The sequence below is a fragment of the Eretmochelys imbricata genome, chromosome 14, assembly GCF_965152235.1.
Source record: "Eretmochelys imbricata isolate rEreImb1 chromosome 14, rEreImb1.hap1, whole genome shotgun sequence".
NCBI lineage: Eukaryota > Metazoa > Chordata > Testudines > Cheloniidae > Eretmochelys > Eretmochelys imbricata.
The window spans coordinates 35,840,909-35,855,960 of NC_135585.1; the positions used below are offsets into that span (position 1 = coordinate 35,840,909).

Below are 15,052 nucleotides of genomic sequence, written 5' to 3' on the forward strand. Positions count from 1 at the left end.
CACAGAGGGCCAGACAGGGAGGTAACCTCAGTTGCCTCCTGTCTGAAAGGAGCATCTGGCATACATCACCTCCCGTGACCTGCCTTAACTCCAAGACCTTAAAGGCATCATTGTCAGTCTAGAGACATAGCTCCTTATATAGTATCTGTACAGAGGTCTTGCTCCAATTATGGTGACCATTGGGCTACTGGCCCTTGATACAGACCTCACATGCCCCCTTTGGTGAACTATTCTGTAGACCACTGGTTCTCAACCAGGGGAACATGTACTCCTGGCCGTATGCAGAGGTCTTCCCTGGGGGACATCAACTCATCCAGATATTTACCTAGGTTTACAACAGGCTACATAAAAAGTACTAGCGAAGCCAGTACAAACTAAAATTTCAGATAGTGACTTGTTTACATTGCTCTATCCCTATACACTGAAATGGAAGTACAAGATTTATATTTCCATTGATTTATTTTATTATACGGTAACAATGAGAACGTCAATCATTTTTCAGTAATAGTGGCTGTGACGCTTCTGTATTTTTTGTGTCTGATTTTGTAAGCAAGTAGTTTTTAAGTGAGGTGAAACTGGAGTTTCGCTTTTTAAGTGAGGTGGCAAATCAGACTCCTGAAAGAGGTACAGTCATCTGGAAAGGTTTAAAACGACTGATGTAACAATCAGACCCAGGGGATTCCTGGAAAACCTTCTGTGCTGCCTGCCACTTGGCACCAAGGGGTCCCTGGGTCACATACATCGGTCCCCCAAACTCCATCTCTGGGCAGGCTCAGCTCCTCTCTCCTGCAAGGAGGGAACTGAAGCCAAGGCCGTGCAATAGCGCTGTCTGCAGTGTCTTGAGAGAGTGCGCGCCAACCTCAGGGCAGACTGCTGGGAACCAGGACACAAATCCAAACTGGCTGAGAATTCTAGACCTAGATTTCACCAACCAAACATGCAGGGTAACCTCCTCCGGCATCCTAACAGACTAGCCATGCAGTCCCTTGGGTACTCCGATCTGTCTCGCAACCCAGGTGAGCCTGCCTTTGAGAGACAGATGGTCTCTCACACTCAGAATCACAACAGTATTCAGGTTACTCCCAGTCCCACAGGCCCAGGCACCCCAGGTGAACTGCACCTTAGACGTCACACCAAAGACAGCGCATGTAGCCAGTCTTATTATATGATAATTTATTAAAAAGGAAATAAGATTTATTTACAAGGCTAAAGAGGGGAAACATACATACACAACGAAGCTACAAAGTTTCAAAAGGTAACAGAAGCATCTATAGCAGACATGGGGACTTTGGCATGACCTGGCACCTGGTCTGTCTGTGTCACACCTACCCCCTCCCTGCCCTTTTCAAACCCACAAGGCTCCAGGAAGGGAGAGAACAGACATTTCTCCTCTTGCTACTATGTTCCAGGCCCTAGGTGTCCCACGAGGAATGTAACAGGGGGTCTACTCCCTTGGCAGGTACAGCACTCTTAAAACTAAAAATGGAAAATTAAAACCAGTTTAAAACATTCATGCTTTTATCCTACGCAATCTCTGGCAACAACAAAAAAAGGAACTGGTGGTCTAATCCTGCAAACTTCAAAATCAATTGGGTTTTCAAAAGACCCCAAAAACTGACCCATAAAAAAAACTTTGTTAAAAATTTCCTGGGCTGGGGGGGGCGGGGGGGGGGCAGCGGCGCGGGAATGTAGAACATCCCCCCATAGCTCTATGCCAGACCACCAAATGGGAATGATGAATATTTTTCAAAGATTCCATACATAATTTTCTAGAGTAAAAAGCTTCTGTGGGGGAAAGTCAGGGCAGAGAAAGCTCAGGCTGGTGCCTTGGCTCAGTTAGGCAGAGCTCCTGGTCCTGCTGAGGTAGGTTAGAAAGGCTGGATTTGAGCTGTTCCAATGGCGGAAAAAGAGATGGCACGGGTGGGGGGACAAGATGTGCAAATAGCATCTCTGGTTTTCACCTAAGTCCACAGTGCTCTCCCCAGTGATGCGCAGAGCATTCCACGATATTCTGGAATTGCTCAGATGTGATCTTGTAAAGAGATCAGTCCGGCTTTTCCGGGACTAATTCTACAGTACTCTCCTTACAAGCCCCCTACCACTGCAGCCTCCTGTGCCTCTGTAAATGCATCGGGTTTGGTGCAGATCCAGGGTCTCTCACTGCTGCATCGCCAGCTGCTGACCCCATTCACATCGTTCAGATACGCACAGTCTCCTCCTCCTCCTATCGGAAACCTGCAAGACAGAAGCCAGGGAGCTGGTGTCAGGTAGGAGTTGGACATTTCCCATCAGTCACAGGCAGGGAGAGACGCTCTCGCACTCACAGCCCCTGCACTCACTGCTGCACTCACAGCCCCTCACAATTCCCCTTCCTGCACCTGCCACAGGCCCCAGCTAGAAAGGGGGCAGTGGGGCAGCAAGGCCAGGAAAGGTTTGAAGATCAACTGACCTCCATGGAGCATTTATGTCGGGTGGGTATTAACCTAGTTCCTACTCTCCCCCCCACACACACCCAGCTGGGTCTGGATGGGCCCCTGCAGGCCCAACCCACCCAAACTGCCCTGGGCGCAGGTTCCAGGTGACTCTCAGTGTGGTGAGGGGCAGCAGTAACGCCGCACAGAAGAGCTGGGTCCAGGGCTCCCTGGACAGTTTCCATCAGCTCTCAGGCCAGAGGCCTGTCAGGACAGGCTGTTTTGCAGGGGGCGGCCAGAGTGAAATGCCAGGAGCACAAACCCAGCGGCCATGGGGTGACCCCAGCCACTCACACGGAGCTTCCTGTCAGAGCTGGAGGCCAGCGCTTCCCACCTGGGAACAGGGTGGGATCCAGGTCCACAGGCAAATCTTTCCCCATGATCCCATCCTGGCTACTCACAGTAGACATGTGCTCGGCTAGGAGAAGGCCCAGCACTACTCTTTGGGCAGGCTGGGATCTCCCTGCCCTCAGGCCACCAGCCTCTGGCTCGGGGTGAGATCTGTCCCAGAGAAGGGAGAGCCCAGCTCACAGACACCTGAGCAGATGGCTGTGGGTGGCTCCCCCACCAGCATCACCCCAGACGAGCTCTGAGGGGATGGCAATGATGCACCCAGAGCCTTCTGCTGGGGTGGGCGCCCGCAAGGTGGCAGATTTCAGGGTTAACACCCCACTGAGACGCCTGTTTACCCAGTTCCGGTAAATTGGCGTCACATTAGCTATCCTCCAGTCATTGGGTACAGAAGCGGATTTAAATGATAGGTTACAGACTACAGTGAGTAGTCCTGCCATTTCACATTGGAGTTCCTGGTCCTGGTGACTTGTTACTGTTTAGTTCCTCAATTTGTTCCAAAACCTCCTCTAATGACGCCTCCATCTGGGACAGTTCCTCAGATTTGTCACCTAAAAAGGACGGCTCAGGTTTGGGAATCTCCCTCACATGCTCAGCCGTGAAGACTGCTGCAAAGAATTCATTTAGTTTCTCTGCAATGGCATGGTGCCAGCTGCGGTGTGGACAGACCCCAAACAGGCCGGCTAACAGATGGGCTCATGAGGCAATCACAAAGACAGACTGTTGCCGACACCAGGGCATCCTTGCTGGAATATGTGAAAATATCTGACTGGGATAAAACAGGTCATCAACTGACTTGTTTTCTAAGCCTCCTCTGGGCACATTTTCCAGCTTCCCACCAACCGCAAAGGGCTCTTTTAAAAATGCCATTCAGCTGTAAGTACCTAAGACTGGCCACATGGGTCAGACCAATGGCCCATCTACCCCAGTGTCCTGTCCTCCGATACTGGCCAGCGGTAGGTGCTTCCAAGGGAATGAACAGAACAGGGTCAGTATCGAGTGATCCATCCCATTCACACCCAGCTTCTGGCAGTCAGATGTTTATGGACACTCAGAACATGGGGTTGCTGATAGGAACTGGTCGAGCTATCCTCTGTGAACTGATCTACTTCTTGTTTGAACAGAGTTATACTATTGGCCTTCACAACATCCCCTGGCAACAAGCTCCACAGGTTGACTGTGTGTTGTGTGAAGAAATACTTCCTAATAACATCAGCCACACTATCAGAGGCTAGTTCACCTGTACATCCACCAATGTGATATATGCCATCATGTGCCAGCAATGCCCCTCTGCCATGTGCATTGGTCTAACTGGACAGTCTCTACGTAAAAGAATAAATGGACACAAATCAGATGTCAAGAATTATAACATTCATAAACCAGTCGGAGAACACTTCAATCTCTCTGGTCACGCAATCACAGACACGAAGGTTGCTATCTTACAACAAAAAAACTTCAAATCCAGACTCCAGCGAGAAACTGCTGAATTGGAATTCATTTGCAAATTGGATACTATTAATTTAGGCTTAAATAGAGACTGGGAGTGGCTAAGTCATTATGCAAGGTAGCCTATTTCCCCTTGTTTTTTTCTTCCCCCCCCACCCCCCCCGACGTTCTGGTTAAACTTGGATTTATGCTGGAAATGACCCACCTTGATTATCATGCACATTGTAAGGAGAGTGGTCAGTTTGGATGAGCTATTGCCAGCAGGAGAGTGAGTTTGTGTGTGTATGGGGGTGGGGGGGTGAGAAAACCTGGATTTGTGCTGGAAATGGCCCAACTTGATGATCACTTTAGATAAGCTATTACCAGCAGGAGAGTGGAGTGGGAGGAGGTATTGTTTCATGGTCTCTGTGTGTATATAATGTCTTCTACAGTTTCCACAGTATGCATCCGACGAAGTGAGCTGTAGCTCACGAAAGCTCATGCTCAAATAAATTGGTTAGTCTCTAAGGTGCCACAAGTACTCTTTCTTTTTCCTTTTGTTTGTGTCAGACCTGCTGCCTATTCGTTTAATTGTGACAGGTTTCAGAGTAGCAGCCGTGTTAGTCTGTATTCGCAAGGAAAAAAGGAGGACTTGTGGCACCTTAGAGACTAACCAATTTAGTTGAGCATAAGCTTTCGTGAGCTACAGCTCACTTCATCGGATGCATTCAGTGGAAAATAACAGTGAGTAAATTTATATATACACAGAACATGAAAAAACGGGTGTTTAAAACTATTTCCCCCCCCCCCACCACCACTGTTCCTCAGATACTCTTGTAAACTCCTGGAAATGTGCTGGAAATGGCCCACCTTGATTATCACTTCAAAAGGTTTTCTCTCTCTCCCCCCACCCCACTCCCCTGCTGGTAATAGCTCATCTTAAGTGATCACTCTCCTTACAGTATGCGTGTTAAACACTTATTTTTTCATGTTCTGTGTGTATATACATTTACTCACTGTTATTTTCCACTGAATGTATCCGATGAAGTGAGCTGTTAAATGTTAAATTTAATTACATTATGGTCACTATTACCGAGCAGTTCAGCTACATTCCCCACTTGGACCGGACCCTGTGCTCCGCTTAGGCCTAAATCAAGAATTGCCCCTTCCCTTGTGGGTGCCAGGATTAGCTGCTCCAACAAGCCGTCATTGATGGTGTCTAAAAATCACTTCTCTGCATCCCATCCAGAGGGGACATGTTCCCAGACAATATGGGGATAGTTGAAAACCCCCATTATTATTGGGTTTTCTGCTTTTGTAGCCTCTCTAATCTCCGTAAATTTCACAGTCCCCATCCTGGTCAGTAGTATATTCTTGCTGCTAGATTCCTATTCTTCAAGTGTGGAATTTCTATTCTGAGAGATGCTAGGATACAGTTGCATTTGTTTAAGATTTTTACTCTAATTTACTCTATGCTTTCCTGTTCGTGTAGTGCCACTCCCCCGCCAGCGTGACCTACTCTGCTGTTCTTTCAGCGCTGATGGTCCAGGGTCAAACCCTGCTATCGGATCAACTGAGGTTTGGTTATTTGATCACACCCACATCCCACTGAAATCCCTCTTGGGATGTCGTCTGGGCCATCTCTACTGTACCCCAGTTCTCACGGCAGCCCCAGGCACTCAGCATTTGTGACTATCAGGCATCTTTAAAACAGATGGCCCCACTAAAGCCAGACAGATCTGAAAGCTTTGGCCAGTCTCCCAGCAGACAACACTTGCTTCCACCCATCACTAATACACAGAGTACATAGCACTGACTGGTGCGTCGGCCTGAACTCGCTATCTCAGACGCCAGGGACCCAAAGCCCAGGGAATTCACAGAGGACTTACAGGTTGTTGAATTTGGTGCCATTGGCCCATTTCCAGAGCTGCCCAGGGTCCCTCCAGAGGCCAATCCAGTGGTCAAGTCTGCCTTTATAGCACAGCAGGAAAGCCTAAAAACAGCAGAGGGAGAGGTGGGGTCAGAGCACAGGCTATGTGCACCAGAGACTCACAGGGATACACTGACGGGCTCTGTTTTCAGGGAACGGCTGGGGATTTTCACCTCCCTCTTGCCCAGCTCTGGGTAATTCAGTATTAACTTTCCCATCCCAAACCCAGCTCCCCCTCACACCAATCCGCCCAGGGCTGGAGCACCTCTTGGGTGCTGCTGGGTCTAAGCTGCCCCAGCACCTCTCTATAGAAGGCCACATTCTGTGTCAAAGCCTCGCCTTACAGAACAGCTGAGCTCCCCTCCCCATCACAGGGGAAGGGGAAGGGGAAGGGGAAGGAAAGAGCCCAGCTGAGCTCAATAAGGGATGCTGGGAAGGGCCAGGGATGAGAGTAGAGCCACCAAATCCTCAGCTAGAAGGGGCCAGGGCTAAGAGGAGGCCCCCCTCCCACCCCCCCATCCTCATCTGGCTACCCAAGAGCACTGGCTCTTCAAGTCAATCTGGGATCTCAGTACCCCTTTGGCCCCATGCCACCCAGAAGACACTCAAGGCAGCCTAGCCTGAGAGAGGGGCGGTCTCCTTTTGAGAGGGCTGACAGTGAGTGATCCCTGCAGTCAGACACGGACACTAGAGGTGCCCCGGGCCAGCCAGCCAGGCCTGGCATTCAACAACTGGAAGCTCATTTACTCGGAGCTGCTCCTCGAGCCCAGGTTCTCCTGCAGCAGCTGCTGAGCCAAGACCAGAACGTTGCAGTTCGAGCATCTCTCACCATTTCCTGCTCACTGCTGATCTCAGCCAGGGAGGCGCTGAGCGCAGAGCAGTAGGTCAGGCTGCAGGTCCAGTTCCTTTCGGCCTCAGAGAAATAGTAGCATTTCCCTCGGCATCCGATCCAGCAACGGGCCCCGGTTCAGCTGACGGAAGCTGAGGTCTCCACACTGAGAATGAGACAGCGACACGTGGTGTGAGCGAGACCCGCCACCCACCAATGAGGAGAACAGGGGGAGATCAGCCCCTGCGCCCCAGGCTTCTGAGACATCTCGAACCAGGGTGGGTACTGAAAGGCCGTGAGGGAGCCAGGACGACGCTGGGAATCCAGCCCCGGAGGGGGGTTATCTGACTCTGGTCTCCCTCTCTTGGGTTCACATTCAACAGGGATGCAGCTGACAAACCGCTCATGCCATGAAGCCCAGGACAGAGAGCTGGGCCCAAGCTCCGTGTTACAACACGGGGTGGGCAGAGAGCTGCAGAGGGAGGGGACAGTTACCAGGGGGCCAGCAGGGGGGCAATAATTAATGGGTAGGAGATTAACTGCAACATGATTTGCCAGGTCTAGTACCTCAAGGAGTTCTGCTAGCCTGGACTGCTGCCCCCTCCCCCTGCTCTGCGCTTTGCTTCCCTGGAGAGGCAGGTTGAGATAAAGACGGGAACAAACTCCCTTCCCTTCAGGAGACCGAACGCCTGCTGCCCGGCCTGTCCAGCGCAGCCAGCCAGGTTCACGGTCACCATAAGCAGCTGCCATCTGCGCTCGCACACGCTGTCTGTGCAGGCAGGGACGTCAATAGGGCGACGAGACCCTGCCCTGCCGAGGTCACCAAGGGGTGGGTTTCACGCTGCGTTAAGGGAGGTGTCCGTACTGCGTTCCACGGCTCCTTTCAGTGACACGCCAGCACCTGCCCAGCACTGGGCACCACCCGGGGATGCAGGAAGGCCAGGCTGGCACCTCAGGGCGACACGCTGCAGGCAGAGGGCCCAGCTCATTGCTGCCCTGCACCGTCAGTCACCCCCACTCTGCACGGGTATCAGTGACCGTGCCTGGGGCCCAGCAACAGTGACTTGGACCCAGAGTGCTCAGAGATGGGCTGCGGGGAGCTAATGTCAGTCCCGACACAGAGAGTGCCCAGGTGCAGGGGTCTGGGAGGGAGCAGGAGGAGGGTCTTGGAGGAACATCCCCCAGGAATCCTCTGTCCCAGAGGCAGAAGCCAGACAGGCCAGGAGGAGAGACTGAGTGTGGTGGCTCTAGGGGGAATGGGATGTGCAGAGAGGGGGAAGGGAAGGGCGAGAACTCACCTGCCAGGAGAATGATGAGAACTAAGAACATGGTTGCGAGGGCGACTGGGAGCACAATTGTATGTTTCTTGTAGTTACATTTCCTGCAGTTACGACGAGGGTCTGAAACAGAAAGACCCGTCAGGCAGGGCTGCGAGGACATGTCTCCCCGACGGCACCAGGGCTGGAGCTGCCTTAGAACAGTGGTTCTCACCCACCGGTTCGCGTACCCCTGGGGGTAAGCAGAGGTCTTCCACGGGGCACATCAACTCATCAGGAGATTTGCCTCGTGTTACAACAGGCTACATAAAAAGCACTAAGTCAGTACAAGCTAAAATTTCCTACAGACAATGACTCGTTTATACTGCTCGATAGACTATACACGGAAAGGTACAGCGTTGATAGTCCAATTGATCTATTTCATAATTAAATACGCAACAATCAGAGAGAGTCAGCAATTTTTCAGGAATAGTGGCTGTGACACGTGTGTATTTTTATGTCCCATTTTGGAAGCAAGTTGTTTTTAAGTGAGATGAAACTTAGGAGAGTGCAAGACAAATCAGCCTCCTGACAGGGCGACAGTCCTCTGCAAAGGCTGAGAACCACTGGACTCGAACATGCACCGTTCTGTCGATTGCTCCTTCCTCAGACGCTCTGGGAGAGGAGCCCGGAGGGTCAGGCCGGCTGGGGCTGGCAGAACAGCCCCTCCTTCCTCTCAGCCCAGTGCCCTCCCCTGGGCACTCCCAGCCAGGCTGCCAGGAGGCCTGGTGAGCTCAGGGGCACAGAGATAAGGACCCGCATGTCCTGGTGGCAGTTGCTCAAACTGCCCCCCCGCACCATCCCCACCCCCATTCTGCCCCCTGCCAAGTGCTGGCTGGGCCCACACTGCCGAGTGCCCCTGTTCCCGCACACTGGGGTCTCACACTGGCCATACACAGCAGAAGGGGGGAGAACGAACCAGGCAGAGATGGGCCAGGGCTGTCACAGGGGGTCTGACACACCCAGCCCAGGAGGGCCCTGCACAGCCCTACGGCCACCGCTGTGTACGCCAGACAGCAGCTGTGAGCCGGGGATCGGTGCCCTGAGAGCCCCTGGGGGTGATCCAGTCCCTGCTGCCCACAGACGGGATGTTGCTTGGCACTGGCTGCTGCCACTGAGAGCCTGGCGCCATGTGGGGCAGCCTCAGTGTCTCTCTCCAGCCTGTTCCCTGGCAGTGACACCCCATTACCTGGCTCCCCTCTGGTCTCCAGGTCTCCATTGCCCTTAACAGGCCACTCGTGCAGCGGCTCTTCACTCCCAGCAGGTCCAGCTGCTGGCCCCATCGTCTCTCTCAGTGACGCTCAGGCCGCACATGCTGCTGGAGACGCTGGGCTGGGGTCGGCTCCTCTCTGTGACTGGGTCCGATTCAGCAGCAGCGAAGCCGAGCTGGGGCGGGGGTCCTGGCCCTGGCTCCCCGCACACCCTACTCCGGACTCTCCAGCCGATCTGAAAGTCGAGACGGACCCAGCAGGACAGGTCAGTGGGGGGTGGGGCACAATTTGTGGTTTCTCATTCCCTGCCCAGCAGCCCAACCCCCTGCCAGAGGCGGTGCCATGATGATTGAACCCCCTTAAACGCCATCGGCCCCTCCAACCCCAGGGCTTCAGAGACCTGATCTGCTATGGACCCGACCCACCAGGGGAGTGGGGAGAGCCACCAGACACCTAAAACAGGCCCTGCCCCAGAGGAGAAGGAAGGGGGGAAAATAGAGCCCCCCGCCACCAGCCCAGAGAGGAGGAGAAGGGAAGGGGCGCTCCCCCCCTCCAGAGCCGGGCGAGCGGGAGGAAGAGGACAGAGACGATGGGAGTCGGGGTTCAGGCAGGGGGGGTGTCCAGCCCCTGTCCCCCCCAGTCTCCAGCACGCCCCGCACGTTTCTCAGCAGCGACCATCTGCGCCCGGAGCCTCCGCAGCGTCTGTGGGTTTCGACTGGGGCCTTTTAAAGCCTCGCGCTGACTCCGCCCCCCCCACACTTTTAGGAAGTGTTGGTTCGCAAAAAAACTCCGGGCTGCGGGGCGGCGGGCGGGGGTGTTCTCCGTCCCCTCCCGCTCTTCCTCTCCCTCTCTCCATTTCCGGGCTAGGGGGGTGTCACAGAGTCCCTGGGCGATGCCCTGGAGCTGCTCCCCATGAAGCCAGGCAAGACTCTGGGGCAGTCTCCTCTCTGGGAGCAGCCTGTCTGCAGGACACAGCTCACCCGGCTCCACCTTCCTGGGCCTGACCTCGGAGCATTCAGCCTCCCCTGCCCCTCCGTGCGCTTCCCACAGCGAGTCCGCCCAGGCAGGGTCCCCCCTCCCTGTCCCCGGACTCCTTGGGGTGCGGGGGGGGCGCACCCCCTCCCTCTCCCCCTCCACAGGCTCCGTGGGGGGGTACGCCCCCCTCCCCATTCTCCTTGGGGGGGCGCACCCCCCTCCCCCTCCCCAGGCTCCTTGGGGGGGATGCACCCCCCTCCCCCTGTCGGGCTCCTTGGGGGGGTGGGGGGGGCGCGCCCCCTCCCCATCCCCAGGCTCCTTGGGGGGCCGGGGGGGCACGCCCCCCTACCTCTCCCCCTCCCTGAGCTCCTTGGGGGTGTGGGGGGGTGCGCCCCCCTCCCCCTCCCCGGGCTCCTTGAACCCTGTGTGCAGATCTGGTTGCCCCATCTCAAAAAAGATCTATTAGAATTGGAAATGGTACAGAGACAGGCAACAAAAATGATGAGAGATATGGAACAGCTTCCATGTGAGGGGAGACGACTAAGGGGGGGATATAGGAGGTCTATAAAATCATGAGTGGGGTCGAGAAAGTGCAGAGGGAAGTGTTGTTTACTCCTTCACGTAACACAAGACCTAGCGGTCACACAATTAAATGAATAGGCAGCAGGTCTGACACAAACAAAAGGAAGTATTTCTTCATACACCACACAGTCAACCTGTGGAGCTTGTTACCAGGGGATGTTGTGAAGGCCAATAGTATAACTCTGTTCAAACAAGAAGTAGATAAGTTCACAGAGGATAGCTCGACCAGTTCCTATCAGCCAGGAAGGTCAGGGATGCAGCCCCATGCTCTGAGTGTCCATAAACATCTGACTGCCAGAAGCTGGGTGTGAATGGGATGGATCACTCAATACTGACCCTGTTCTGTTTATTCCCTCGGAAGCACCTACCGCTGGCCAGTATCGGAGGACAGGACACTGGGGTAGATGGGCCATTGGTCTGACCCATGTGGCCAGTCTTAGGTACTTACAGCTGAATGACATTTTTAAAAGAGCCCTTTGCGATTGATGGGAAGCTGGAAAATGTGCCCAGAGGAGGCTTAGAAAACAAGTCAGTTGATGACCTGTTTTATCCCAGTCAGATATTTTCACATATTCCAGCAAGGATGCCCTGGTGTCGGCAGCAGTCTGTCTTTGTGATTGCCTCATGAGTCCATCTGTTAGCCGGCCTGTTTGGGGTCTGTCCACACCGCAGCTGGCACCATGCCATTGCAGAGAAACTAAATGAATTCTTTGCAGCAGTCTTCACGGCTGAGCATGTGAGGGAGATTCCCAAACCTGAGCCGTCCTTTTTAGGTGACAAATCTGAGGAACTGTCCCAGATGGAGGTGTCATTAGAGGAGGTTTTGGAACAAATTGAGGAACTAAACAGTAACAAGTCACCAGTCCCAGGAACTCCAATGTGAAATGGCAGGACTACTCACTGTAGTCTGTAACCTATCATTTAAATCCGCTTCTTTACCCGATGACTGGAGGATAGCTAATGTGATGCCAATTTACCGGAACTGGGTAAACAGGCATCTCAGTGGGGTGTTAACCCTGAAATCTGCCACCCTGCGGGCGCCCACCCCAGCAGAAGGCTCTGGGTGCATCATTGCCATCCCCTCAGAGCTCGTCTGGGGTGATGCTGGTGGGGGAGCCACCCACAGCCATCTGCTCAGGTGTCTGTGAGCTGGGCTCTCCCTTCTCTGGGACAGATCTCACCCCGAGCCAGAGGCTGGTGGCCTGAGGGCAGGGAGATCCCGGTCTGCCCAAAGAATAGTGCTGGGCCTTCTCCTAGCTGAGCACATGACTACTGTGAGTAGCCAGGATGGGACCATGGGGAAGGATTTGCCTGTGGGCCTGGATCCCACCCTGTTCCCAGGTGGGAAGCGCTGGCCTCCAGCTCTGACAGGAAGCTCTGTGTGAGTGGCTGGGGTCACCCCATGGCCGCTGGGTTTGTGCTGCTGGCATTTCACTCCAGCCGCCCCCTGCAATACAGCCTGTCCTGACAGGCCTCTGGCCTGAGAGCTGATGTAAACTGTCCAGGGAGCCCTGGACCCAGCTCTTCTGTGCGGCGTTACGGCTGCTCCTCGCCACGCTAAGAGTCACCTGGAACCTGCGCCCAGGGCAGTTTGGGTGGGTTGGGCCTGCAGGGGCCCATCCAGAACCAGCTGGGTGTGTAGGGGGGGAGAGTAGGAACTGGGTTAATACCCACCCGGCATAAATGCTCCATGGAGGTCAGTTGATCTTAGAACCTTTCCTGGCCTTGCTGCCCCACTGCCCCCTTTCTAGCTGCGGCCTGTGGCAGGTGCAGGAAGGGGAATCGTGAGGGGCTGTGAGTGCAGCAGCTCCCTGCACTGTGCGAGAGCATCTCTCCCTGCCTGTGACTGATGGGAAATGTCCAACTCCTACCTGACACCAGCTCCCTGGCTTCTGTCTTGCAGGTTTCCGATCGGAGGAGGAGGAGACTGCGCGTATCTGAACGGTCTGAGTGCGGTCAGCAACTTGCGATGCAGCAGTGAGAGACCCTGGATCTGCACCAAACCCGATGCATTTACACAGGCACAGGAGGCTGCCGTGGAAGAGGGCTGGTAAGGTGAGTGAATTTGTGTGGGGGGGTGGAGGGTGAGAAAACCTGGATTTGTGCTGGAAATGGCCTAACCTGACGATTACTTTAGATAAGCTATTACCAGCAGGACAGTGGGGTGGGAGGAGGTATTGTTTCATATTCTCTGTGTATATATAAAGTCTGCTGCAGTTTCCACGGTATGCATCTGATGAAGTGAGCTGTAGCTCACGAAAGCTCATGCTCAAATAAATTGGTTAGTCTCTAAGGTGCCACAAGTACTCCATTTCTTTAAGAGTATTATAGAATCTAGCCCTGGAAAAGCCGGAGTGTGATTTCTTGTGACCATCACATCTGAGCAATTCCGGAATATCGGGGAATGCTCTGCGCATCACTGGGCAGAGCACTGTGGACTCAGGTGAAAACCAGAGATGCTATTTGCACATCTTGTCCCCCCACCCGTGTCATCTCTTTTTCTGCCGTTGGAACGGCTCAAATCCAGGCTTTCCTACCCCTCCTCAGCTGCACCAGGAACTCTGCCTAACCGAGCCAAGGCACCAGCCTCAGCTTTCACTGCCCTGACATTCCCCCACAGAAGCTTTTTACTACAGAAAATTATCTATGGAATTTTTTAAAAATATTCCTCATTCCCATTTTATGGTCTGGAATAGAGCTGAGGGGGGATGTTCTCCATTCCGCCCCCCGCAGCAACTTTTTAACAAGATTTTTTTATGGGTCAGTTTTTGGGGTGTTTTGAAAACCCAACTGATTTTGAAGTTTGCATGTTTACACCACCAGTTCCTGGTTTTTGTTGCCAGATATTGCTTTGGATGAAAGAATGAACGTTTTAAACTAGTTTTAATTTTCCATTTTTAGTTTTAAGAGCGCTGCACCTGCCAATGGAGTAGGACCCCTGTTACACTCCTCGTGGGACACCTAGGGCCTGGAACGTAGGAGTAAGAGGAGAAATGTCTGTTCTCTCCCTTCCTGGAGCCCAGTGGGTTTGAAAAGGGTAGGGAGGGGGTAGGTGTGACACAGACAGACCAGGTGCCAGGTCATGCCAAAGTCCCCATGTCTGCTATAGATGCTTCTGTTACACAACTAAGCTACAAAGTTTCAAAAGGTATGTATGTTCACCTGCTTTAGCCTTGTAAATAAATCTTATTTCCTTTTGAATAAATTGTCATATAATAAGACTGGCTACGTGCGCAGTCTTTGGTGTGACGTCTAAGGTGCAGTTCACCTGGGGTGCCTGGACCTGTGGGACTGGGAGTAACCTGAATACTGTTGTGATTCTGAGTGTGAGAGACCATCTGTCTCTCAAAGGCAGGCTCACCTAGGTTGCGAGACAGATCGGAGTACCCAAGGGGACTGCATGGCTAGGCTGTTAGGATGCCGGAGGAGGTTACCCTGCATGTTTGGTTGGTGAAATCTAGGTCTAGAATTCTCAGCCAGTTTGGATTTGTGCCCTGGTCCCCAGCAGTCTGCCCTGAGGTTGGCGCGCACTCTCTCAAGACACTGCAGACAGCGCTATTGCACGGCCTTGGCTTCAGTTCCCTCCTTGCAGGAGAGAGGAGCTGAGCCTGCCCAGAGATGGAGTTTGGGGGAAAGATGCATGTGACCCAAGGACCCCTTGGTGCCAAGTGGCAGGCAGCACAGAAGGTTTTCCAGGAATTCCCTGGGTCTGATCTTTACATCAGTCGTTTTAAACCTTTCCAGATGACTGTACCTCTTTCAGGAGCAGTGTAAACAAGTCACGATCTGAAATTTTAGTTTTTACTGACTTTGCTAGTGCTTTTTATGAAGCCTGTTTTAAAACTAGGTAAATATCTGGATGAGTTGATGTATCCCCTGGAAGGTCTCTGCATATCGCCAGGAGTACATGTACCCTGATTGAGATGCCTGATCGTCACAGTGGTCTACAGAATAGTTCACAA

General features: G+C 53.2%; 1 protein-coding gene across 1 annotated transcript; it reads right to left on the reverse strand.

The window, feature by feature from the left end:
• Nucleotides 1-2,084: 2,084 nt before the first annotated feature.
• On the reverse strand, nt 2,085-9,807 carry LOC144273987 (C-type lectin domain family 2 member D-like). Its single transcript, XM_077832709.1, is given in 6 exon segments — nt 2,085-2,235; nt 6,137-6,240; nt 7,007-7,131; nt 7,134-7,172; nt 8,305-8,406; nt 9,512-9,807. Coding segments are annotated over 6 exon segments (615 nt in total). The 5' UTR covers nt 9,606-9,807.
• Nucleotides 9,808-15,052: the final 5,245 nt, after the last annotated feature.